Genomic DNA, 25,736 nt, shown 5'->3' on the forward strand with positions numbered 1-25,736 from the left:
TTCGGCGATATTATTATTATTATCATCATTATTATTATTATTGCCGTTGTTGTTGTTATTATTATACCTTGCATGCAGACGCAGAGCGGGAAGAAAAAGGAAAGAAAGGAGGAAACGAAGGAGTAAGGAAAAAAGGAAGTAACCGCCGACGAAGCGCGAGCGGGAATGATAGTCGGGAAGTGACCGACTCTCACTCTCAGTGAGTCTGATCGGGAGGCCGAGTCTCCCCCCCCCCCACACCCTCGGTTCATTCATTTCATTCATGCACCGAATACTACCTAGCATAGGCATCGTTTCGCGTCGTCGTATCGGCGGACGGAGTTGCCGAGAGTGCGATGAAGGGGAAGCGGAGTGGCCGGAGTCGGCGGCGGTTTGGTTTTTCTTGGTTGCCTGCTTGCTGCAGGCATAGATAGTAACTTTATCGAAGCCGCGCGCGGCACGTGTTCCTCCTTAAAGCACAACTCGGCCTCTCTAACGATAAAACATGTCTAGAAAAGCCGGCTCGTCGCCGCGGCTTTCTTTGCGAATGAGAAACGAGAGACTCGCGGTGGTAAATTGCCGGTGTGTGAAATAATTAACGGAAATTAAAACGCGTGATACAATAAGATGTAAGAAGAAGAAGAAGAGTGAAAATTTCTATCGAGTTACCGCGTGTTATCGCACTGTTGTAGGAAATCCACGGTATCGATAAAAGTCCACACCGATCGGTACGAAATTAAACATCATCGGTGTAAATCGTTCGATTCTTGACAACAAGTGGTCTTGAAATCGAAGCCAAACTAGTGTGAACTTCTGTAGAATATTTTCAGTGTTATATCGAACACCGAATTTCTAACAGTGTGTTATAGAGGCAGGTTTATTCTTTTCTTGTTGGATTTCGATATTTTCTTTCTCGCCTCAAACACGCTTGACAGGCTATTTTCAATAATACTAACGAATAAGGCTTCTTTGTACCGATAACACGTTAGGAGAACGATTGAGGATAAGTAAGAGACGATTTTTTAATTTTAAGAAGTATCGTAATAAATTTTTTATTTTTTTTTCATTTTATTGCTTAAACCGATCGTAATATCAATTTAAATCCCACCGAAGACCCCAAACTTGTAAAATGTCAAGTCTTCGGTTGATATTTGAGAAACGTATCCGACGATCTTTTCATTATTAATTCAATCTCATAAAATAGTTATAATTTAATACGAACTTTTAATTTAGGGTAATAAGATTTCCGGATGATACATCGTTGTGTTACGGATTGTCGTCTTTTTTGCTTGAATTGTATAAATGTCAGGAACGAAGTAATAATTGAAAAAAAGTGAAAAATTAAACGAGCACGATCTTCCACGTAACTTACAACGCTCATCATTTTACAGAATCTTTCGTTTTAAACTAAACAAACTTTTTAAGCGATCTCACGTTGAAAAATCGTTAATTATTTCTCTCTCTGAAACACCCTAATATAAATACATAAATACAAAGTATTTAGTTCTACGCATTACCCGCTTACCTTAGGTATATTTGTTTGAGGCCGACACCGCTGTTCACGCATTCGGTTGGTAGGTGAAACTGTTCGCAAAGTGACGTCCATTCGTTCCTCGAGTTTACCTGTCGGACAGATTACACAAACGTTTGTAATACATGAATTTACGGTGTATACTGTGAATGCACAAGTGTGTAACGTTAAGCACTGTACGTAAACGTAGGTAAACAGGCTCGTTGTACAAAGGAAATGGATAATCAGCGAACGGACGATACATAATAGTTCAATGACCTCGTTCGCCCGTTGCAAATTAACCGTACAATATAAATTTACACATATATATAGTTGAATTTTAATGAATTACGCAATTCAATCTCAACGTCATCCTTTTCCGGTTTTGATATCCGTAGACTTGGATATTTGAAAATACGTAAGTCTACGTCTAATATAAATATGAATAAGCGAAACGGTTAAACGAGAGTAGAAAAAGCAGCTTCCACTTAATTTTGATCGATCAGTTTCTCACTTTTTCCAATTCTCACTTGAATATATTCGCATATGGGCGTCGATATACGTATACTATAGTACGTACCCTCGAGCAAAATCGGATACGTTTATGACCCCTCGGTTTACGAGTTCGCGGTTTAAGTATTCGTGCAGCCTACACAGGCATTACCTGCGGCTCTCAGTTATTTCTAGTCGCGAAGCCTTTGACCCGCGTCACGAAGCCAGAGAGTATAAAGACTTGCATGTCGGTCATAAACGGTAGAAAAACTTGTGCACGGATTCATTGAATTTTTGTAAATTTTTTTCTTTTCATATCCTTTTTAAAATATACCAAATATTAATTAATTCATTAACAATGTTCTATCGTACGAACAAAATGCCGAATATAAACAAAGATAATATCAACAGGGAATCGTCATTGTTTCTAATTTCCTATTTATATCTGTCACTTTTCGCGTTATACACACACACACACACATACACACATATATATATATATATATACTTCAGCTTCTCGAAGGACGGAGATCTGCAGACTTTTCACCGTACGGGGAGATGAAAAATCTCAAAAAATACATTCACCGGATTCTGGTACCAGGAATATCCAGGGTGTAGGTATAATATGGGATCATGCATCAGCTGCAGCACTGGGTTAGTGCTCCTTGGATCTCAGCCCGAGTCGCGGCTCTCTATTCATAGCCTCGCAGAAACGCCGAGGGTCGTCTGAGGTGCAAGGCAATCTCGTCGCTCCATTTGTCGTCACTTTATATCCACGAGAAATTTCTCACCAATCTTAATAAAATTGTATTTTATTTTATTTCGTTAACAATACAACCCGCACGAACGATTAATCGCTAACTTTATCCAATTTTCCAAATATCCCAAGACTTTTTCCGCGTTGCTGCTGCATTTTTGCATCTATACATAAAAAATTGTATACTGTATAGATAAAAAATAAAATCCAATACGCAGCCATGAAATAAATGATTATCACGTTGATTAGTTGATCAGAAATTAAAAAAATTTATCCACCCGTACGACGATTAAAAGTCATGCGTATGTGTTTTACCGTACAAGGTTATCCTGACTTTTAACGTCAACTGTTTCCTACCTCTCTTATACTTGAAAAAAAAAAAAAAAAAAAATAAATCGCAAGAGTGGTTCCGAACATCGGATCTCGGGAGCCGCAGAGAGCAGGAAGAAGAGAAGCGAAGAGACGAGAAGAACAGAGAGACGAGGTCACGGCGGCGTGTGTTTGATGCAGTCGAACGCGTGGTAGTAAAACTGCGGCGCGATTGCCCCCGACCTATCCCAACAAAACAACACGTTGTACGTATATACACGTATACGTGCGTCGCTGAAGACCACGTGACCCGCACTGACGTTTCGACTTTCTCGAGCACCAGCAGCAGCAGCCAACCGACCACGAATGAAACGAAACGCAGACGCGAGCGTGCCCTCGCCGATACCAGAGCTACCCAAGGACGGCGCCTCCTCCTCATCCTTGTCCTCGTCCTCGCCGCGAAACGTCGGAAAATTTCGCCACCTTTTTGCGGTGATCGGTATCGACGGTAACGAGATCGTCGCAGGTTATCCGGGAATCGCGGTATCAGCCGAAAGTCATTCGTCGCCTTATTTGATTCTTCTTCTTCTTCTTCTACTACTTGACGGTTTTACACATCCATATACACGGAAATGCGATATGTGTCAAAGTAGGTAAACGACACTTTTCAAGGTATCACGTTTCAACTGACAAGGCAGGCGGTAACGGAGATGAAATCTGTGGTATCGTTAACGCACGTAACCTTTCGGTACCATAAATATTATACGACATCGTACATGTCATTTTCCTTTTTTTTTCGATCTCCGTAAAACCTGCCGGCAGACTTTATCTGTCAAATATCTGTGTAGAAACGAATGTTGAAGTAAAATTTTTTTCAAAAACTTATCAAATCGGCAGACGACAGGCAAATTCGGCGAGGAGGTCGGAGGGCCGGAGTCCCCTCGGCTCACTTAAGAGAGGAGCTTCATTTTCATTCGGTCCGCTCTCGTAGACGGTCGGCCGTCTACGAACCCACCGGTTGCCTGTTTGCCCCCCGCGCACTCGTTTCTCTCCTCTCCTCTCCTCTCCTCTCCTCTCCTCTCCTCTCCTCTCCTCTCGCCGCACGACGCTCGCTGCTCCTTCGTTCGGCCGTACGCCAATCGCGAGGACCACGTGTTCGACTACGCAGTGACGTCACCGTTAACGTCACGGGAGTTTGAAAAACCGCGTGGTGCGCGCCGCTACTCGTCAATGATTTTATCCGTAGTAGTAGCACCGGCAGCAGCCTTAAACGCGTCCCGCACGGACGGGGTTCGGTTTCGGCTGCTGCGTCGTCTCTTCTCGTAGTTTCGAAAATCCCGCGTGTCCTCGCCTCTTACTTTCGACTTATATTTGGTTGACCCTGGAACAGTAATTTTTTTTTTTTTCCTTTACCTATTCCGGTAACGGTGGTGGTGTTCCATCTCTCGGGTACAACGTATCGTTAACGATTCTACAGGCTCTCATTTCCTTCGTTTCGTTGATAAAGAATCACGTGGGCCAGAACCAACTTTTTCCGTAAGTTGCAAAAAAAAAAAAAAAGGTCAAATATCAGTAAGCGAAACACGAAAACGTAAGCTATTCTTCCTCTTGCGGTGGAAAATTTACATTCGCGTGGGGTGTTTTTTTAATCCCTATATTACCGTTCTTGGTGTTAATCATTTAGATTTGAAACAGCTATTCCTAGTGTTATTATCATCATTTTAATCATTTTCTTCAATCCTACCGGTGTATTATTTCTTTGGAATGTTGTGCAGTTTGATGTTTCTCGTATTTCGGAAAAGAAAGATTAAATTTACCGCGGCAATCTCGTCGTGAACAAAAAAGAAAAAACTTCATTCGTTTCCCAAACTTTTCTTCCTATTCTTCTTTCTTTGACCAATTTACAGGAGAGCGGGCAGAAAAATAATGCACGCTATACGATTGTAACAACCTGCACCGTAATCATCTTTGAAATATCCACTCGACCTTATCGAACCATGCTGTCATCGATAATATCCCGGTGTTTTTAAGTTAAACTTATTCATTTGTGACATGTTTAACAACGACGTACTTATTCTGGGCGCAGCAAATCATAACTGTAAGATATCTGGAATTTATGCTTTCAGCGTTTCAGTCAGTGGATTGCTGAATATTGGTTATAGAAACACCAAGTTTTGCAGTATGCTAATTTTAATTAGAATATTATAAAATACGAATATCGACGTCTTTATACAAAGTAGCGAATCTTCTTTTTTTTTTACAGGGAAACTCGGCTGCTGATTGGAATGTTATGTATGACGACGTTTTCATGCTAATTTGTTGTATTCGTGAACTGCATATTGTCTGGTAAATACATACTTTGTATTTTCTCGTGAGTAATCGTTATGCAGAGGCTTTTAGCTTTATTGTTAACGTTTTCAAATAAATTGAAGAAAAAAAACTATATTCGTATAAATTATTCCACAGTCCCCACACGTCCGAAAACCTTAAAAACTACTTTCATCTATACGACAATGAATCTGGAGAGAATGTCGTATAAACATCTCATAATTCTCTATAAAAATTTTCAAGGAATAAACCAAAAAACCCAATGCAGGATGTAGAATTTAAAAAACATATTTTGAAAGTTCTGTCTTCACACATGATTGTTTCAAAGCATCGAAACTAAGAGTATCAATTTTTGAAAGTAAGTTAAATTTTTCAATATTCTTACGATGCGGTTTCTGAAAGATTTAATTCATTACATATATTACGCTGAGGTAGATTAAAAATTAATTCATTTTTTTAAGAAGATTAAAAGTTACGAAAGACTTTAGCGAATTAGCCGGCGTCCCTATTAACATAATATATTCATTCGTTCCCTCGTTTACCTAATAAAAGACCCTCTTATCACCCATTATTTTTCTCTTCCCGATTTATTAGACTCTTGTAATGGAAATTTACATTAAACTCTTCAAAACGACAAGGACTCTCCTTTGCCAATATCAAGTTTCATGTCCTGCAGCCTGATTAAAATTCTTACATGTTTAGTACGAACAATAAACATTAGGCAATTTCACATAAAATATTTTTTAAAAAAAATCATGATTAAAAAAAGTAATTTTTTTGCTTTTAAAAGTTGGTAAAAGGTCTTTGACGTGCACACACGTGTACAATGAGAAAAAAAAAATTGTTATAGGTACGAAGGTGCTAATTCTCCGAGAATAAAAAAAGCACGATCCCAGACTTATTTTTACATCGCCAATCTAGGTCCAATTCGAAGGTCCGTATTTCACACCCAGTTTACTAATCACGGATAAATAAATATCGTTCCAGATCAAAGGGTCAAAAGACGGTGTATCGCGACACAAGTTTTAACGTCTCGCCCGTCGGCGTGAAATTCGTCGGTATAAAATGTAGCTATACGGAGACGTACGTGGAAGGACAGATATCGCGACGACTGAATTGTATCATCTTCGAGTTTAACGACAAGGTCGGCTCCTCTCTTCCTCACACCCGAGACTTCGGAGCGTCGTTGTACTCGCCGAGCACGTGGGTCGCAGTCCCAGAGCGCGACTGACAGTTCCTCTCGTAGTCAGCTGATCGGTCGTCGGTCGGTCGGTTGGTCGGTTGGTCGGAGAAAAGGGAGGAGGAGGGGGAGGAAGGTTGGCAGCGCGCAGTCTGGCGTCGAAGAGATCAGCTGATCGCGTCGTCGCCTCGTGTGTCTTTGTATATAGTATAGGTACGCGCGTTATGTCCCCCTCCCCCTCCACCTCCGCCACCGCCACCGCCGCCGCCTCCTTGCCATGCGTCTCTCTGCAGTGGAGCAACATTGTAGCTGCCGGTGCAGCGCTACCTCAAACAAACGCGGGAAAGATCGCCGAAGTCGCGGAGGATGAAATCGAGTCTGCACGATCCAACCCCTTCTTCGGAAACGCCTGATGACGGGTAGATGTGGGTAATATCGGAGATACGAGACCGTTTTGAAACGAGAAGTCGGAGGAATTTATACACATGTCGGAGAATGGATAATAATCTGCGTTTTGCGTTTTAACGAGGAAACTGTGAACTAACGCCAACGGAACCTTCAAAGGGATTCGATATTCAATATTTAATTGACACGTCCGTTCAATCCAAGATGTGTTTGTTGGCTGAATCTTCGTTTCTATTTTTTAAACAGCCAGGAGTTTGGAGACTGTTTCAACACCGTCGTTATTGACCGCTTTGCGAGAGAGTCGCATTTTGGTCAGGTTATTACGACGACAGCATGATGGCTGAAAGGAAGGTAGAACTCCGAATGATAACACGAACAATGTGAAATTGGCAAGGCAATCGATTTATCTATGTACAGCAAGTGGTCGATTTCTAAAAACAAGCTCGATGAATATCAAACATGTATAAAAATCAGATGAAAATGGCGGTGTGTTTGTTAAAATCAATATCAGATTTAACTGATTCGCACAGATTCGATTCGACCGTAGTTTGGCCCGTAAGACTTACAACAGAATTCGATAGAACGAGAGTACAATGCGTCGAGGTTGGCTAAACTCAATTTCCGCTCTGTTCAACCGGACGTAAAAATGATCCGAGATCTTTGTCCGAGCAACCTAACGTTTATAGAATGAATAATAATAATAAGCGTTCATTTCAGATGTAACGGAAAAGGTACCTGAAAATTTAGTAAAGTTTAAGACAATTAGTCTGAAAGCCAACTGCTTGAAACTGCATCTAATTGTGAGTAACTACGTCACGTGGTCACTGCCCACGTTTCTCAATTATAACGAGAAAACACTTACAGTCCGCTGCAAGTGTCGTGAGAGACAGATGCTATGAATTTAAATGTGATTATACACACACACATACATACGTACATACATATATATATATATGTATGATAGATTTGTAAAATTCTGCGAATTGATAACAAAATATGGCCGAACATAACGCAATCCCTCAAAAATTCTTGATGATATTCATACATAACCGCATAAACAGAGTTGAAACTCACGATGCAATAAAAAAAAAAAATTTGTGTGCGCTGATATAACGGAATTGCGTAACGAGGTATCGAGATCGAGAGCCGTCATTTATCGCTGATTGCTCATTGGAGTACAAGAGCGTAATAAACCCTCTTTTAAAAGAATCTCTATCCGGTCAAACGCCTCTGGCGTGAAAGAGGTATAGTAAAAGAGCGGGAACATAGAGCCTACGACCATACGCGTACTTTTTCATTAGGGGTTCTTGACGGAATCGTAAGACGAATACTTCCACGGTTGACATTCAAGATTGATATAACAAGACTTCGTAAAGTGAAAATGAATTTTTTATTGGACTTTGAAAAATGTCAATTCTTAAATTTAACCAGTTGTCAATTTATCCGGATATTTTCAATTTTTGTAATTACATGCGTGTACACAGAGTATCGTACAACGGACAAAAGAATCGATGATGCTTGTACATCCGTCGCACATTAACATTATTTAAATTAATTAATTGATTACGTCGATATGTAGAGGAGCACATCGCGTCGTATTGCGGCCTGAAGGCAGTGTCCGACGATCGAGTAATTTACAATTATACACGGTGGGTATAACACGATCATATCTTTCTTTTTCTTTTACGTTTTCTCTTTATTTTTTATCGTCCATGCAACATACGCGCGTATATCACGACGGATTTTATGCAATATACTGTGTTAAGAAGGAACAAGTTGTTTACGTTGTACATATTCATGCATACTATGTCGACACTCCGCTAGTTTAATATCTGTTAAATAAACATTTGTAATCTGTCCGTGGATTAGCTGGAATCTGGAATTTCATCACGAGCCAGTAATGACGATGACAACGATAGACAGTGCGATAAATAAGACAACATATCGAAGATACAAATTTACGTTTCATATCACGATTTCTTGTAGCGACTTTTCGCCGAAGCAATCGACTCCTGTGTTTGTTTATCGCTTTCACCCCTCGCGGCAATGAAGCAATTTTCAAAGCAATCATCTATTCAATGTTACACCTCCCTTCGTGCTGCCAACGACGTTCGAAAAGTGACACCCGCAGAGAAGTTAATTGATTCTTGGTTTCTGTCGTCTCGTAAACGAAACAACCAACCCCACGATCGAACGAAGAAAGTGTCAGGTTTCGGTCTTTGTAATATAAAGAGACAATAAAACAAATAATGAAACGAAACGAAATGAAATCTACGATGCACGATGCTTACAACGATATTCAAAAGACAAAGTTTTGTCCGAGTTAAATCGATAGCCTTGAATCGTAAATTTCTAGTTCGTGCAAAGCTGCACCCGTCGTGCGGAGTGAATAACAATAACGATCTACGGGCGGGAAAAATGTCTGTCATATGAATTGAAGCAAAAAGTCAGCAGTCTCTTAAAACCCGAAACAAGACCGAATTAACGTAACGTTAACCTAACGAAACGAAACATCAGGGGTAGAAAGTAATCATTCCACAATTTCAGAATGGTTTTCAAGTAGTTGGCTTTGAAAAATAAAACTACGTTTCGCTTGTCACGGTCAGCTAAATTTCAATCATCGCTAAAGGTGCGAACTGACGATTTTCTTTATCTAAACACGAATCGTTACAGTAACGTTACCAACTTCATCCTCGCAATCTGAAATACGCACTACGTGTACGCAAGTATGCCGTACATGCATACACACATACATACGTACAATATAATACACACGGTGCGAGGAAGACGTATTACGCGCATTAAAGTAACGATAAAAGAGGCGAAAAGCGAGCGCCAGTGAAAAGCACACGCAGCAGGCGGGCAGCTGCAACGCACCACGCCGACGACGACGACGACGACGACGACACACTCTGCAGCACGATATTCCGTTGAGCTGGGTATCCTCACCCTCCTCCGCACCTCCACCTTTCCCTCGCTCCGTCCCTCTGTCTCTTTCTCTCGCTGCCGTACCGCGGCGGTTAACAGCGTTGCCAGATATAGGGCTCGACTATCCTTGTCCCCCGAGTCTCGTCGCTCGTCGCTCCGACCCCTCCCCAAGACCCGTGTCACCGGTCCGTCGGCGTTAGCGAGCGTAAAGTTACTTCTTTCGCTCTTTTAACGACTCCGTTTCTTCTCCCGTTTCTCCCCGCGGTAAGAGAGCGAGCCTCTAACGAACTTACGTATCGCGTTACTTAAAACCGACGCTGCTTAACGTCGAGACGGCTGAAAACATAAAGCAAACGCGAACGGCGCGAGTAAGACTCCGGAGTTAGATGCCTCGGAATATTGACGATCTTTCGTACCGACGTACGAAACCATCCGTGTACCGTTGGGATCGGTGTGGAGGGGGCCGCAGGATTACCGAGTATGGTGTGTTACTCTCTTTCTGAGATCGTCGTGCAGCGCGTCTCTCTCTCTCTCTCTCTCTCTCTGACAAACTGCTGGCTTCACATACGAGAGAAAATAATCGTTCGTCGTTGTTTCGCTTTCCGTACGAACTCAAATATTATTTCGAACGTATATAAAGCAAGGCATCTCTGAAAATATGTGCGCAGAGCCACCAGAGGCATCTTCTCCTTCTTCTCCTTCTCTAGAGTCGGTAAGATTGTGAGGTAGAGAAGAAAGAGGCGACGTCGCCGCTGCTGCATCTTCTCCTCCAAACCAAGAAGAGAGATATCCAACAAGAGAAGAAAAGAGACGAGAAGAGAAGAGAAGAGAGTAGCGTCGGGGATTATGGTCGGACGAACCGACCGCCGCGCGCGTTGCTCTTCGAGTCTGGAGGCAAAGAGCTGGCGGAGTCGGGCAGGCAGGCGGCTCGCTACCGTCGGGTCGGCTTCTCTTCGCTCCCCGAGAAACCGCGCCGCCGTCGGCGGTGTTGCCGGGTCGAAATCTTCCGGCGCGTCCGCGCGGCCTCGGCTCACTTCACCGACGGCTTGCTCGAGGAGTCGAGCGCTGCGCGTCGCCCGCCTCTTCGTCCGGTATGCGACGCCGGGGCGCGGCGTTGCCGTATCGACCGCTGCTTGCGTCTGCCGGCGAGGCGACCCCCGCCACGAAACGTCGCCTCCTCGCTACCCGTTCGATCTTTCCTTCGTTTGCTCGGTGTTGTATACCTCCGATCCCCGCTTTAACGACCGACAAACCGCGTGTCTAGGGATACGAGTCGAACCCGCATGCCTGTGCGTACCCACAGACTTTGGCTTTGCACTTCTCTCTTTCCCCTTTTAACAAATTATTATTATTATTATCATTACTACTACTACTACTACTAGTATTAGTTTTTTATTTTCATTCGTCTTCATTTGCCATTGCCGTTTAACCCCTGTGAATTTATTGTGCAACATAATATACACGAATAAACGCGATCGATCCATGTTCTATATATCTTACTCTTCGCGATCCGTACACTTTATTTCCGGAATAATAACAGAGTTTCTCGCTTTTAGATTTATAATTCTGCACCATGATTATGATTGTTATTACTCTCAACGAAAAGGTAGACTAATGATATTCCAAGGGTATTCCGGCGTTACGGCGATGAAGAAAAAGATGGGTGTAATATGCGGTTGAGTGGCAAGAAGATGAACAAAAAGAATGAACGACCCGGTCCGTCGATCGTTGCGAGGGGACCAACTTCCATAACACGGAATAATAATACACGTTATATTCGGGTACCATATACCGGACAGAAAGAAGTCGTAAAATTCGCATCAGGTATTTGCGGGGAGACGAATAAGAGAGGGCGAATTTTGCACGACGAGTTTAGACGAGATTATTATTCCCTTTGCTGCGACGGAACACGTTTAGGGCGAGATGAAGAGTAAAAAAAAAGGAGAAAAAAAAGAATTGAAGCAAAATCGAGCGAGGTGGTGCACGATAAAAAAAAAGATCCGGGAAAGTGACTTCCCTTCTTCGGTTAACAACCAAGAGAAGAATACTAGGCGCCGCGACGCACACTTGTTGACGGTTAAAGCCTTCGGCTACCGTCGGCCACCGTCTACTCCTCTACATCCCTTCCTCTTCTTCACCACCGCTGATCTATGCCCCCCTGCCCCGCGTCCGCGCAACGCGACCCTGACCTTGCGCCACTTCCGCGTTATCCTTACGTTAATAATGTTTTAGTAGGTCTGCTCCTCCACCTCTTCCTCCTCCTTGTCCTCCTCCTCCTACCGGCCGCCATCGGCGATCCCGGAAATGGAAAAAACGTAGAGAAACAAAAAGAAATTATCGTGTATTTCGCACAGGCTAGGCGAGCAGGAACGGAAGTTTGCTTCTTGTAACGGTGTCCTTGGGACGGTGCAGGATACAACAAGAATATCAACAACACACGTGTGGGCGGTTTATCTCTGTACAGGGTCGGTGATACGCCGTCAATGCAACAAGAAAAGTTAGCTGACCGCTGCTACTGATTCACGATACTTGCATAAACAATCTGCATTTTCCCCGACGGCTGGAAGGTTTCAATTTGGTTCGGTGGATTTCTCCCATGCAGCGTTTCCGACGTAATAATAACGCATGTCTGTACATTGCGTACGGATACAGTATGTTCGCACGTTACGCGGTGAACTGTGACAGAAACAAGAAGGAGAGGGAGAGGGAGAGAAAGAGAGAGTCGATCGTGGTACCCGTACGGTAGTTTCTTCGACAGGATAAAAAAAAAAGGGAAAAAAGAGAGAAAAAAAAACGACAGGGCTAATCCGTGTGTACGAGGCTACTGTCTTCTTTGCACGCCCGCCGGTAAAGAAGAATGCCATACGTAGATGTACTTGTGACACGTGAGGCACGCGTGTACGACACCGTCGTCGCAGGGTTAGTAACCCTCGGGGGGTCTCTGCCGCCTCAGTTCCGTGAGCGTTGCTTCTCCGTTAATTCCGTTCTGTGCCATTTATCGCGTTTCACCGCGTGGACTCTCATTCCTATTCCTATTCCTCCTCCTCCTGCCGCCACCTTTCGCCGAGTGTCAACTCGCCACGCGACCAGGCGCCGAATATCGAGGGTATAAGGGGCGGGTAGGGGAGGGTAGGGAGCGAGCAGAGCAGAAGAGAGTTCGATGGTGACTCTTCGGTGTGTCGTATTACGTCAGGAAGGCTGCCGGCCGGCCGGCGGACGACATTCGACGACCGAGTGCTGCTGCATGTCGCATCGGGACACCAGAGGCGACGGTGGTTGCGCGGAGGTTCCGATTGACGCGCGAAGTTCACTCGCGGAACTCGCCACGCGGACCTGGTCCTCTCCTCTCCTCTTCTCTCCTCTCCGCACCACTCTTCTTCTCGTCTCTCGGCGCCTCGCCGGAAGCAGCGCGGCAAGTTCAAGGAACCGTCGTGCACTTCGAGGGCAGGGGAGGGGGAGCGAAAGGTGATGTATGTATGTATGTATGTACCATGCATACGTATCGGGAAGTCTCACCGCGATGCGATAATGTGCGAGAATTTTATGCTTTTCCAAGTATGCGTTCAGTATACGACGGACCGCCGGATATTATTGTACGGAGGTGGTTTTTCTTTCAACGGGTTGTTGCTTTGATGATGTATTAAAAATGTGAAACATAATACACCCCGCAAGTACCTGTAAGACGAAAAAGTAGAAAAGGAAAGTGTAGTTGCCACTTTTTTTTTCACCACGCAAGCAGTTAATAGGTAAATGTGCGTATGCCGATATACCGCGTGGAAACGTTAAACGATACATTGTGCGTAACCCGATTTTTGTAAAAGTCCATTCTGGTTCGGTTGAGGATCTTATTGTACCCACATAGCGCATATTCTATCGTATAATATATAGACGTAGTTGTTGCTGTGGTTCGTTATACGAACTGAAACTGGCAGGAAGTACGAGTCGCATGCTCGACTCGGGAAGAAAGTGTTTCCGAGCGTATAATAATTCTAACATAACGTAACAGTCATTTGCTTCTCGTAATTACGATAATTGGAAAAACAATTTTCCAATAATTTATAGCCGTTTTCGTTATTACGGCATTGAGGATTATCGTCGGTTTGTTCGTTTTAAATTCGGAGCAATTACCCCGGCATCGTTTTCAGGCGCGCATCATCTGCACGTTTGTTTGTATACTTTACTTTTCTCCCGCTTTACGAGGTTTTATCTCCACTGCGCGGTCAATGAATGGACCGACGAAAGCCCCGCTTGTCACATTATTGTTGCAAGTTGAAAACCTCACATTCCTCATTATCATTTCACACATTTGAAACCGAGAGAGAACCTTGAACGGACTTCATTATCAGCGTCATCGTTATACCGCAGAGTAGTTGACGCGATATTTATTTCGATCCACAACATTTATGCACACGTTTTTTGTTATTTGATATTTACTTTTCACACTGCGCCTACGTCAACGATGAATTAATTATTCTGTATTCCCGAGAGCGCGGGTTGTAAATATACGTATAACAAACGTGTACCTAATGCTTGACGTGAAAGTTTGACTCCTCGCAGGCAGCAGATTGCAGAAGAGAATGGGAAGACGGCAAAAAAAAAATGGTAATACGAAGAAAAGAAAAAGCGCGGAAGGTGCGGAAAGAGAAAAAGTACTCTGTTCAAGATTCTCGAGGGTCTTAAGACGCCTCCTTCATCATTCGCGCGGTCGTCAAAGCGAGCACTCGCTTCTTCTCTTACAGCTTATACCGTACTGCCTGCAATTTTGTCCAACCAACATCGAACGGACCGTTTTCGCCGGAAATTGCGCACACGTGCGAGTTCAAAAGCGTCGAAAACTAAAATTTAACTACAGCAAATTTTTCGCTGTTCTCACGTCACAAGTTCCAATTGGTAGTAAAACTTTTCTCACGGTGTTTCTCATACCGTTACTCAATTTTTGAGGAGCCTGCAGTGTTAGAGCTATAATTTTCCGACTGTGCAATTTATGCCTACACTCGAAAATTCGTTATTCGTATGAAAAGTGTTTCAAGTGGTTAGAGAGGCTGAAGAGTTATTCAACTGACCTTGATCCATCCTCCGTGGGCGGTAACCAGCACGTATAACAAGTACAAGTCTATCTCGTTCCCGCTGATTTTCGGTGGCCTCCTGAAGGGTGTTCTGAAATGTATAATAAAATCGGTGAGAAAACTGTAGCCATCTTTTTTGAGCAACGAATTTGGAAAGGTGATTCCACTGTTGCGAGCTTCGGGAATAATTAACGTGCAAATTTACGGATAGCGTTGCAACCGATTTCACCTGCACGACATGACAAACTATGTCAATTTATAGGTAGAGAAAAGAGAGGAGAGAAAGAAAAAAAAAACCTCCTTATTTGTATTCCAACCGCGTTCGCTGCTCCCGTCGGTGATGACGAGACTTTGTGCGACACCGCGTCATGTATTGTACGATGTTTGTGATACATGTGGGCAGTGGGCACAAGCTACATGCGTATGTACGCACCTACGTAGATACGTACATTACGTTAAACATGTGCTGCTGTACTCTGTGCGAGGAACGGCATAGAAATGAAACTTACGTTAATAATCATGGAGAGAACGATTACTCGCTAAAAATTAAACGCAACATCACACACGCGGGTTGTTCCGGATAGATTCGCGGACTTTACCGATACGTATAATAATGCGAATGTCAAGGATCACGCGGCAACGAAATTAGCAGCAAGTTGCCAGAAAAAATCCCGAGTACGATTACATCAGTGAGACGCGTGAGACGGTATAGGCAGCAAGTCTGCTCTTTTTCACTTCCCTCGGTGTTCTTCTTTATTTGCGAAAGTAATTCCTAGAAAAAAAAAATGAGAAAGAACCCAACAAGCGTTTTCGATTCAAGAAACAGACTTCACTCGGTGTGAGGCTTAGGCCTAAGGTGTGGATAGATCATATATTATACGAATAACGGTAATGAAAGGAAAAATTGATCCATTTGGGGGAAGAGGATCGATTTGTGGTCTGCACTTGTTGCGAGTGGAGATTCAAGAAGAGTGGACGGCTGATGTTGAATATCAGATAATGAATGGGTTGTATTTTATGACTGTAAGCAAATAAGAATTAAACTAAGAAATGCAGAATCCTAGGTAACTTGGCTGATTACGGTAATTATTCAATGAAAATATAAACGAAACAGCTCAATTCGTGTAAATTGAGTCCCTCGTCGTTAGAAGGCATTTGGAACCGAACAACCTCGTTACTTATCTTAAACAACCATAGTACTACTTATATAACCATATAGTACAACTGCGGTTAGGATAAATGCAACCGAATATGGTATGAGATATTTTACTTGAGATTTACGACGATGAATGATAAGAGGTGATGAATAAAGTACTTTCATACATAAACGTTAATTACAAGTGAATTGAAGGAATTTCTTTTTGATAAACTCCGAGGATGTGTTGGAGGATACTACCAACAATGAGGTTGAAGGAACTGGAGGGACAATCTTTGTCATGTGATAGAAAGAAAGATTACCGCGAAATTAATTGTTGCGTATTTTTTTTTTGCGCGTCAAAGAAGACGCTAAGATCTACACAGTGAACAAAAATGCACGGTGTGATAATTAAACTAACAATATAACGTGTGAATTGTAAACAGAAAGCTTCCATAAAAAAATTCCGTACAGTTATAGGTGTACCGAATCTACTGACGGTATTACATGTTTCTTGCCTGATCAGGTAGATAAAATGAAATTTCACGGATTTCGGTTGAACGGTGAGTGGAAGCCCAATTAAAGAAGATAATCAGCGGCACTGCGTAAGATAATTAACTACAGACTATAAATAATAAAGAAAAACAAGAATGACATACACGAGCGAGGAGGAGAATTAGGCGAGAGGGAAACGAACGATGAATGAACGAGTGGATTCTTACCCGCGAGTCTCGTGAAAATGATGAAGTCCCTTGATGAACCCGTCACGCTCCCGCTGATAGGTGACAGGGTCCTTGTTGAGGAATTTGGCCATGTTAAGGAGCGCGTGGGCGTATTAATTAAGGATCGCGCTAGGTTTACGCGAGCACATGTGCCGCGGGGGGGCATTTACGCCAGGGTTGCAATAACCCCCGACGCAATTACTCTCCTTACTTCCAGGTGTACCCTCGTCGACGTTCTCGTCGCAGCTAGATGTCTCGGCCTGAGATGATTTCGAGCCGCGGCGGCAAACATCGGACTTGTAGTTTTACGGGCGTTGGGAAGAACCCGAATATTGTTGTCTTTTTTAAAATCGCGAACACAGAATGACGAGGGGCGAGAAAAAGGGAGACGGAGAGAGAAAGAACCGGGGAAAGCCGGAGGGATGTGTGTATATATATATATATGTGTGTGTATGTATGTGTGCGTGTCGTGTGTTAAGTTAGGTCCGAGTGCGTATACGTATACGTATACACGTATGAATAAGGAGATGGGAAGAATCCGCGTTGCAAATGCAGAGACACACAGAGGGACAGAGAGAGAAGTAGCGGAGGAGAGAGAGAGAGAGAGAGAGAGATTGCCAAGTATCGCCGAATATTTGTCCTCTTTCCTCGTTATCCGATCGAAGAACAATAAGAACGATAGGCGATAGGTCCTCCCGAGCCCTCGGGAACCGGTCGCGGGGCAACAAAAACACACACGCGGGATTCTCACAGTGGCAACTGTTCGGAGATGCGGGATATACGCAAGCCACACACGCGACTGTACGGCGAGGCAAGGCGAGGCGAGACGAGGCGAGGCGAGGCGAGGCGAGGCGCAAGCAAGGATGCCCCTTGCTGCTTGCTAACCAAGAAAGTCCAATCTCTCTAGCGGGAAAACGCTTGGCGATCCAAGGGAGCTCCGCTCCTCGTAGTCGGTGCCTCGTTATCGAGTACCGTACGCGAGTTCGCGTAGACCGGACACTCCACTGGCAGTACGCCACTAGCAAGCCGCGATTACGGGACTTGCAATCATCGATTCACCTGTCACTTGTCACTTAACGCACTATGTACACCGTCCCGCCGCCTCGTACGCGGCACCGAACTCTGCGTAATCCTCGAAAAAACTCCCCTCGCGATGCCAGAAAATGTACGCGCGCACGGGAACCCTTCTTTACCGCGTTTCTGGCTCCGATGCCTGACGTACCCGACCGTATATCAAAATGGCGTCCCTTACGACTGGCATCCATTCGATTCGCCTCGCGGAATTCACCTACGAGATCAGGATCGACGGTTCAATCGCACTCTTGCTAACCGTAGCCGGCGAGACCCTCACCTGTATTTAACTCATTTTATACACCCTCGAGCCACGGTACCAGCGTACTTTGGTGATTATACGATACGTACGTTTACCAAAATCCCCGGTCATGGAATATTTTTACTTTCAAAATGGATGGATGGATGGTAAGGCTTAGGCTCTCCACCAGTAGCGGATGTTTGAATTTCGTATCGTCTCACCGCCAGGGGCGTACCGTTCGGCATTGCCCTGTGTCTCCATCTTGTCCACGCTGCGCCAACTATCGATACTCTCCTTTATTCCAGATACCTGCCTGCGGGTATTGTGAAACAAACTACGAGCGGTATTTTCGAGTAGACTGACTTTTTCACACATTTTACGTAAAACGAGTAGCAAAAATTTAGAAATATTATGTTTTCCCATATTCGTTAACATACGCGTATCGTATCCTCTTTAATATCCCACTACGGGACGCCGTTATTATTCAAAACTTAATTAACGTTGTAATTCTTACCGTTCTTCACAAATACCGAACGGTCTAGAACATTTTCTCCGTTCTTGTTCTCGTACGTCCCGCCACGCCTTGCTCCGGAACCCAGGGTTAAGTTTCTCTGTAAAATATAACGGAACGACACTGTTTCGTCATTTCGAACGCGAGCGCTTTTTACAATCGCACGGAGAAATAATCGCAACAATTGTCGACCAACGTGGATGAACTCGAGCATGTATCAACGGGATACGATTTATCAAACACAAGACGATCGACTTTTACCACTCGTAGAAAAGTTAACCTCTGTGTTCGTTATTTAATTATTGACACGTTAGCGGAAAGATGACTTACAAACGTAGAAAATATCACAAGGGAGATACACATCTGAAAAAAGGATGGAGGACTAAACGACGAACGAAAGATCTTGACGAGGTGAGATTCGATGTTTTTTTTTCTGCGAACTGAATACACGCGGCGCGCCTCACGCCACCACGTGGCCGGTTATTGTTATCATCGTTCTTGATTGGATTTCGATTTTTTACCACTTAATTTAACGGTTCACATGTCTCGTGATTGAATTGCAGATCAACGAGGACATCAAGGATGAATATGCTCCCGCATTATTGAACCAGGAAGTGGATTTGGACAAGCCGGGTGCGGCTCAGCACTACTGCCTACATTGCGCGTTAGTATTTTCAACATGACATAATCTCATCTAACCTATCCTGGTTCATCTTCCGAAGGATTTTCAGTATTGTAGAAATTAATTACTACTCTTTTGCAGGAGGTACTTTATCGACAACAAGGCACTCCTCGATCACTTTACCACCAAAGTTCACAAGCGCAGACTCAAGGCTTTAGAACTGGAGCCGTACACAATTGAAGACTCTGAAAGAGCTGCTGGTAAAGGAAATTACGTTCTGCCGAGGAAGCGAAAGATCGAGACACAGCCGGGGAAAGATGCGGACAAAATTGAGGTCGACGATGACGATGTCAATGCGGCGCCAGCTACAAAAATAACAAGAACCGAAGATAACACTCTGGCATAAGGGAAAACCGTAGAACATAGGTAGACATTAAATAAAGAGGTTTACACTAAATATAGGTCCAGATAATTTAACATTTTCTGCAACATGGCGAATGTTGGTACAAGACTGTTGAGCATGAAACATGTCTTCTTTCTGGGGCGCTTGTCACTGAATCTTAACGTGCGCACTTATGTTTCGGCACTCTTTGTATCTGGCAAAAGGGCTAGCGAATCGTTTGCGATTCTGTCCCCCTATCTCGATTTTGACGAGCGATTTTCAGACATGGATAAGTTGAAAAACGAGTTGAAATTGCGCGCTCTTGATGTCGATGCTGAAAGTGTGAAAAATTCATGGGATTTGTACAAAAGTGTCATTTCAAATCGGGATGCATTGGAGCAGAAGAGAATTGACACAGCTAGTCAGATAAAAGGTCTAAACACAAGTAATGCCGAATCTGTAGACAATGAAGAAATTACCCGACTGAAAACAGTGGGCAAAGTATTAAGGGAGGATTTGAAAGTAGTCAGGGAAATCCTGTGGGAGCTTGAGGATTCCGTGATTCCAAAAATTCTGAAACTACCCAACGTTCTGCACAAAGACACGCCAGCTTTTGATCCGGTTATTTTGTATTCTTACGGAAACCTTAATCCCGGTGAGAATTCAAGTTGCTCGAGTAGCCACATTGATATTGGCAGGAGGTTGGGATTGCTGGAGTATTCAAGCCCTATGAATTACTATCTGCACAACGAGGCAGCCCTCTTTGAACTGGCTGTACTTCGATTAGCTGCCGATGAGTTTGTCCATGATAACACGATGCGGGTCACAGGTTTGGATTTTGCTCGCAGTATAATTGTAGAAGCTACTGGGCTGGACCATGAGAGCCCCGAAGATTCGTTCATCCTTCAAGATAATGAGGAGGTCGAAAAACATTCGGTTAATCGCATGCACCTTATCGGAGGTGCCAGTCTGCCTTCCTTCCTTGCAATGCATACCAAGCAGTTGATTAATCCGAAATACTTTCCGCTGAGGTATTTTGCCAGCGGTAGGCAGTACGTACCTTTTAATAGCCGTTTGCGGGAGGCTGGAATGTTCACAGTTTGTCAGTCATCTGTGGCAGAAGTTTTTGCTATGGTCAAAGACTCGAAGAGCAGCGAATATGCGGAGGAGTTTGAGAGGATCCTTGATTCCGCAAAGCTGTTATACAACAGCCTTTGCAATCATTACCGAATCGTAGTTAGACCAGCCAGAGATTTGAGGCCATGGGAAAGTTTGAGAGTATCGTTTGAGCTGTGGTCTCCTTATTCGAACGATTACATCGAAGTTGGCCACCTTTCTCTCTGTGGAGAATATCTTAGTAAGCGATTATTAATCAGTTGTCAAACCCATTACGGCAGAACTTTTCCTTCTATTATTTCTGGAACTATACTATCTGTACCAAGACTTCTGGGATGCCTACTCGAGGAGTCTCCAGAAGAGTTTGTCGTCCCAGACAAAGTGCGAAAATATATGCCTGCATAAAATTTTGTCAAACTGAGTTTACTTTGAAAATGAGATTTTCTGTATAAATTGTATTATAGTAAATAAAAAACAAAGAAAACAACAAATGACTACAAAACTCAGTAGTCTACGTCTTGTATTTTACTTATGGCTGATTTATACTGTTACAACCTTTTACGTTCAGATGGAAAATATGAGATCATGGCAAATCTAGAACTCTGGTGTATATTCTAACAATTTTATGAATTTTAATGCGTCAAGTATCCGAGCTGGTAGAGAAACATTTCTTTAAATTTTTTAATTATAAATAGACTTTTGTTTAGTAATAATATCTCTTTCCACTTTATTCATACCATTTTCGCGATCGAGTTGTTGTCAGCTCGAAGAGCACGATTTTTAGATATTTATCGACCCGAAAGTTTTCTACTTTAGAATGTTTGTAATATACCATAAACGATGCTACATGGCACGCTACGTTCAATTGTAATCGGTATATTATTACGACTCTGTCAGATCTGTCGGCTGCACTTAGTTATAGCCGTAAGAAAAGGTTAAACTATTTAACAATTTTTTGCTAATATTTAGACAGTACTTTATCAGGAGAATATAACTGTACGAGGAAAGAATGGATCCGAGAGATAAATCGAAACCTGTCCTCCCAAAGCGAGGATATTACTCGGAGGTGATCACAGGCGAGTAGTGACTGAATGGCTTAGTCGGGCAGCCAACTTCTCTTATCGATTTCACAATATCCGATTTTCAGGGACTACCGAACACCCGGTGCAACCCAGGTTGAAACTTCACGCGGGAGCAGCGCGCAGAACTAAACTTGCCTGGCAAGTTAGAACCGAACAACACGTCCCGGTTGTGAAAAATATTCCAAAAATTGAACGCCCGCGTTGCCTAGGCGCAGCTGAAAGATGGATGTCATTTCCGGAGGACAGATCAATCGTTAGTTGTACATTAGGGTGGTCTTAAAAAATGTCATTTCCGAATTTCGACCAGCTCGCTCCCCAAATCGACTTTACGTCAGTCAAAAATAATTACTTACTTTTTTCAGATTTTTATCTCAACTCCAATCTGTGCTCCTGAGAGAGTGGATTTCCCCATTCAACCCTTTCTGGGGCATATCGAATCTACCGAACGAATTTAGATGAAATTTGGCGTGAGAGGGGATCTTTGGGTCATTGATTACGATATGAACTTAAAATTTGAAAATTCAAAATGGTGCATCCAATATGGAAATATCAGGTGACTTTTGGAGTTTTGGTGCACTATATTGGATCGGGCACTTTAAATTTTCAAATTTTCAGTTCAGATTCGTACTCAAAGACCCGAGAAACCTCCCTACACAAAATTTTATCTAAATTCGTTCGGTAGATTTGATGCGCCTTTGAAAGTGTTGAATGGGGAAGTCCACCCTTTTAGGGGCACGGGTCAGAGATGAGGTAAGAATCTGAAAAAATTAGGGAATCATTTTTTTAATAAAATGGAGCCGATTGCCGGGCAAGCCAGTCAAAATTCAAAAACGACCTTTTTAAGGACCACCCTGTTGCACATAAATCATTAATATTAATTGATAAACGTGACGTTATCGGATCGATAACGTTAGCTGCAACTTTGCACCTATACCTCCAGAAAATCGACACTAATCTTGCTTTTTTATTTTCAACTATACCAGTCGTTTCCGGCCGAGTCATTCGCGCCAAAGATTCAAATGCAGAAGTACGTTGCACCGAAGCAGCTTCCGCGTAACGTTGCAATGGAGCGACGCAGGCGGCAGTATAGAAATCTGCGGATGCCGATGGCCTTGAGACAGGAAAAAATTCGTCCCCGGGAGTTACTGCCCCCGGAAGTGGTTCGTCCTTTTTCGTCAAAAAATGACAAATACGGGCTGTACCCCACGGTCAATTATCTGCCGCTCAAATTCTTCGACGACGAAGAATTCGACTGCAGGTTTGGACGACGCTTATTTGTAAAAATTTCACAAATATCGGGCAAAGCTTGGAACGATTCATTTCACAGAACGACAGACGACTGGGTGAACCTTAACGCGATCGACGGGATCCGGCATCCCATTCCTGCCGAGGTATTCGTCGAGAGACCGGAAAAGCTGAGAATTTCTTCCGACGCCAACGACGAGGATGCTTTGGACAATTTATACGAATGGTGTAACGCGGCAATCACCGATTACGACCCACGGAGAAAATTGTGGTCGGTCTTCACTTTGGACGGCTACAAAAGAACCTTCGTCATCCCTAGAATTTACATACGCTTTTATGCGGAAGACTCGAGGACCTCAGCGAGAAGAATCGGAAATGCGTTGGCAGCCAGGCGAAAAGCGGAGGCTTGTATCAGGTTCGATTCAATAATTCAACCGTCCCGCAACGCGGTTTCTGTTTTATAATCAGTCGGTCACTGACCCCTCATCCCTTGATGATAAGGTACAATTTTTACGTCGACTGCATGCACCTCGAGGGCATTCCACCTTACCCGGAAAAAGAGTTCTACGAGGCGACAGCTAAGACACTCGGACATGGCAAGCAGAAATACGCCAGCAAGAATTTAACGAACGTGAGTTCGACTTTTTTCCTCTTTCGTTTATCACCAAGCATTCTTTGCTCTCGCCTAAGAGTTGGTAGCGTCATGCCCTGGGATTCTGAAAGAATTATTTCGGTTCACTGTACGTGTCTTTTCAAGGTAATGAGCGAAATAACTCTTGACTACAAACGAACGATGTGCGACTTAAAGTGGAGGCAAATGATCGACTGTCATCCGAAGCTGTTCACATTTATCACGCAGACGGCATTGCAGGAAGATGAACACGCGGTTTCAGCAACTGGAAGGGTCTCAACGGGCATGAAAAACTTCGAGGTGCCCTGAAAGCGGCTTAACTTTATCGATCAACCCTTTGACCCGGACGGGATGTCGTATATTATGAGAACAATGACTTGTCACTTACAGAAAACGAAGGAGTTTTTCCACTGGGTCGTTCTCTACGTACGTCCAGAGATACATGAAGCCATGTCTTGCATAGTTTTCGAGTCAATGAAGGCCGGGGCGGGATCCCTCTTCATATCAAATTACGGCAAGTCCATGACCCTCGTAGAATTCGAACAGCTGCAAACGCAGACCATGGTTACGGTAATCAAAGACCTCAAAGAGCCATGGTTGGAAAAAATAACACAATCGGTTAGAATGTGTCTCAGAGACATCGGCAAAGGTTGGTTCAACCTTGAGCAGAAGGACCATGACGTTTACGACGTTATGAAGCTGAAAAGGTTCATGACCTTGACAATGCTTCGTATGCAGGTCATTCTCCGATTTTTATACCCATGGTTGTAAATTTCTTGATCCTGTATTTCGTGAGAAGCAACGATACTACTATATGACATGGTTTGATTTTCACAGAATGGTCTGCGAAACCTGGTAGAAAATTCGATGTCTCTTTACCTCTACATGCTGGAAACTCCGGCACTTTGTACTCTCGACGTATGCGATGATTTTGTCTGGGGCGATAACTTGGTGATAACGCAATTCAAACCCAGCAATTATCCGATATTCAACATTGAGCTTCGTATGGATGAAAGTGGTGCGGTCTACTCTACTAATTTGGACCAGTTTCGGGTTCGTTTTGCATCAACATTATCGGAAAGAGATTTTTTTCCATGCGATGTGCCAACTACCGTAGCAAAGACAAGATCCTTCGAACGTAACGTAGACTAAATTTATTTCAGAAGACGATTATACATCTATTCGACAACGCGCTTACCATGTGTCATCAGATTAGACAGGTCCATCCGTTTCTATTGCGGCATCTGAAGTTTCCTGCCGATTTGCTTCTGTGTTCTGTTGGGTTATTGGAAAAGCCTGTTTGCGATGTTCGCGATCGTCTGAATCTCATTTATTCGAAAGCATTAATACCGCTGAAAGCTTACGCCAAGGAATTCCAGAAATATCTCGAATTTTATATGTTGCCGGTAACGCAGTACATCAAGTGAGCTTGAAGACGATATGTTCTTCGAATAGCTTGATATTTCTTTGCTCGTTACATCGTAACACTGTCAGGAATAATCCCAAGCTTTGAATCAACAAGTATGATAGAAAATTTTTTCATTTCAAGGAATTTTAATGAAGAGAACCGCCCCGTAATCGAGTTCAAGGATGAAATATCCTTCCATTTCCGTATGAAGCATAGTCTCGAGAAGACCTTGCCGTCCAATATTTGGATCGGTCCGTTCAACGTGAACGTTCGACCTCTGAAGTCGTTCTTGATAGACAAGCGACTGGACCTAGCCACAAGGCTGCTCAACATGTTCACAGCGCGACTTCATTTTCAAATCGATGAAATATTAAGCGAGTACAAAAACATTCAGAAGAAATTGAAAGATGAGCCGTTCAACATAGAGCGGGTATTCGAAATGCGGGAATGGATGGAAACGATACCGCTAACCGTCAAAGGTTTGGACGACACTGTCCAGAAACTGAAACTTGAATACGACGTACTCGATCAGTTCTGGTGGAATTTGTCAGACGAGGAATTCGCTTTGAAATACGAGGCTATTGGATTCCCGCTTCAAATTCAGATACAGGTATTT

At 43.5% G+C, this 25,736-nt stretch overlaps 4 protein-coding genes across 11 annotated transcripts in view; 3 read left to right on the forward strand and 1 right to left on the reverse strand.

Annotated features, from left to right (window-relative positions):
* The window catches only part of LOC124184234 (AT-rich interactive domain-containing protein 2), a 39,807-nt gene extending 21,513 nt beyond the window's left edge, over positions 1 to 18,294 (reverse strand). For all 8 annotated transcript variants that reach the window (XM_046573712.1, XM_046573710.1, XM_046573711.1 and 5 more), the window contains exons 1-3: positions 16,812 to 18,294; positions 14,952 to 15,045; positions 1,505 to 1,602 (exon numbers count right to left, since the gene is read on the reverse strand). In XM_046573712.1, the coding sequence (XP_046429668.1) occupies positions 1,505 to 1,602; positions 14,952 to 15,045; positions 16,812 to 16,903 (284 nt within the window). In that variant the 5' untranslated portion in view covers positions 16,904 to 18,294. The remainder of the gene's footprint in view (positions 1 to 1,504; positions 1,603 to 14,951; positions 15,046 to 16,811) is intronic.
* A 209-nt stretch (positions 18,295 to 18,503) lies between these two features.
* Positions 18,504 to 19,713, forward strand: LOC124184260 (zinc finger protein 593 homolog). The gene is made up of 3 exons (XM_046573784.1): positions 18,504 to 19,045; positions 19,198 to 19,298; positions 19,398 to 19,713. Exons 1-3 carry the CDS (start codon positions 18,956 to 18,958, stop codon positions 19,660 to 19,662), a joined length of 456 nt encoding a protein of 151 aa, XP_046429740.1. The 5' UTR covers positions 18,504 to 18,955; the 3' UTR covers positions 19,663 to 19,713.
* Positions 19,714 to 19,746: 33 nt separating this feature from the next.
* On the forward strand, positions 19,747 to 21,231 carry LOC124184244 (serine--tRNA synthetase-like protein Slimp). The gene has a single exon (XM_046573755.1). The coding sequence runs from the start codon at positions 19,747 to 19,749 to the stop codon at positions 21,157 to 21,159; it is 1,413 nt and encodes a 470-aa protein (XP_046429711.1). The 3' UTR covers positions 21,160 to 21,231.
* Positions 21,232 to 22,544: 1,313 nt separating this feature from the next.
* Positions 22,545 to 25,736, forward strand: part of LOC124184816 (dynein axonemal heavy chain 1-like) — a 67,115-nt gene continuing 63,923 nt past the window's right edge. Inside the window, exons 1-9 of the mRNA XM_046574920.1 lie at positions 22,545 to 22,586; positions 22,820 to 23,094; positions 23,164 to 23,496; positions 23,583 to 23,712; positions 23,839 to 23,985; positions 24,103 to 24,450; positions 24,550 to 24,765; positions 24,876 to 25,135; positions 25,262 to 25,730. Coding sequence (XP_046430876.1) covers positions 22,545 to 22,586; positions 22,820 to 23,094; positions 23,164 to 23,496; positions 23,583 to 23,712; positions 23,839 to 23,985; positions 24,103 to 24,450; positions 24,550 to 24,765; positions 24,876 to 25,135; positions 25,262 to 25,730 — 2,220 coding nt within the window. The remainder of the gene's footprint in view (positions 22,587 to 22,819; positions 23,095 to 23,163; positions 23,497 to 23,582; positions 23,713 to 23,838; positions 23,986 to 24,102; positions 24,451 to 24,549; positions 24,766 to 24,875; positions 25,136 to 25,261; positions 25,731 to 25,736) is intronic.

The sequence above is a fragment of the Neodiprion fabricii genome, chromosome 6 (assembly GCF_021155785.1).
Source record: "Neodiprion fabricii isolate iyNeoFabr1 chromosome 6, iyNeoFabr1.1, whole genome shotgun sequence".
NCBI lineage: Eukaryota > Metazoa > Arthropoda > Insecta > Hymenoptera > Diprionidae > Neodiprion > Neodiprion fabricii.

Coding starts and splice junctions, on each gene's coding strand:
- LOC124184260 (XM_046573784.1), top strand. CDS start 18,956: ATGACTTACAAACGTAGAAAATATCACAAGGGAGATACACATCTGAAA. Junction 19,046..19,197: donor GAACGAAAGATCTTGACGAG/GTGAGATTCGAT, acceptor ATTGAATTGCAG/ATCAACGAGGACATCAAGGA. Junction 19,299..19,397: donor CACTACTGCCTACATTGCGC/GTTAGTATTTTC, acceptor ACTCTTTTGCAG/GAGGTACTTTATCGACAACA.
- LOC124184244 (XM_046573755.1), top strand. CDS start 19,747: ATGGCGAATGTTGGTACAAGACTGTTGAGCATGAAACATGTCTTCTTT.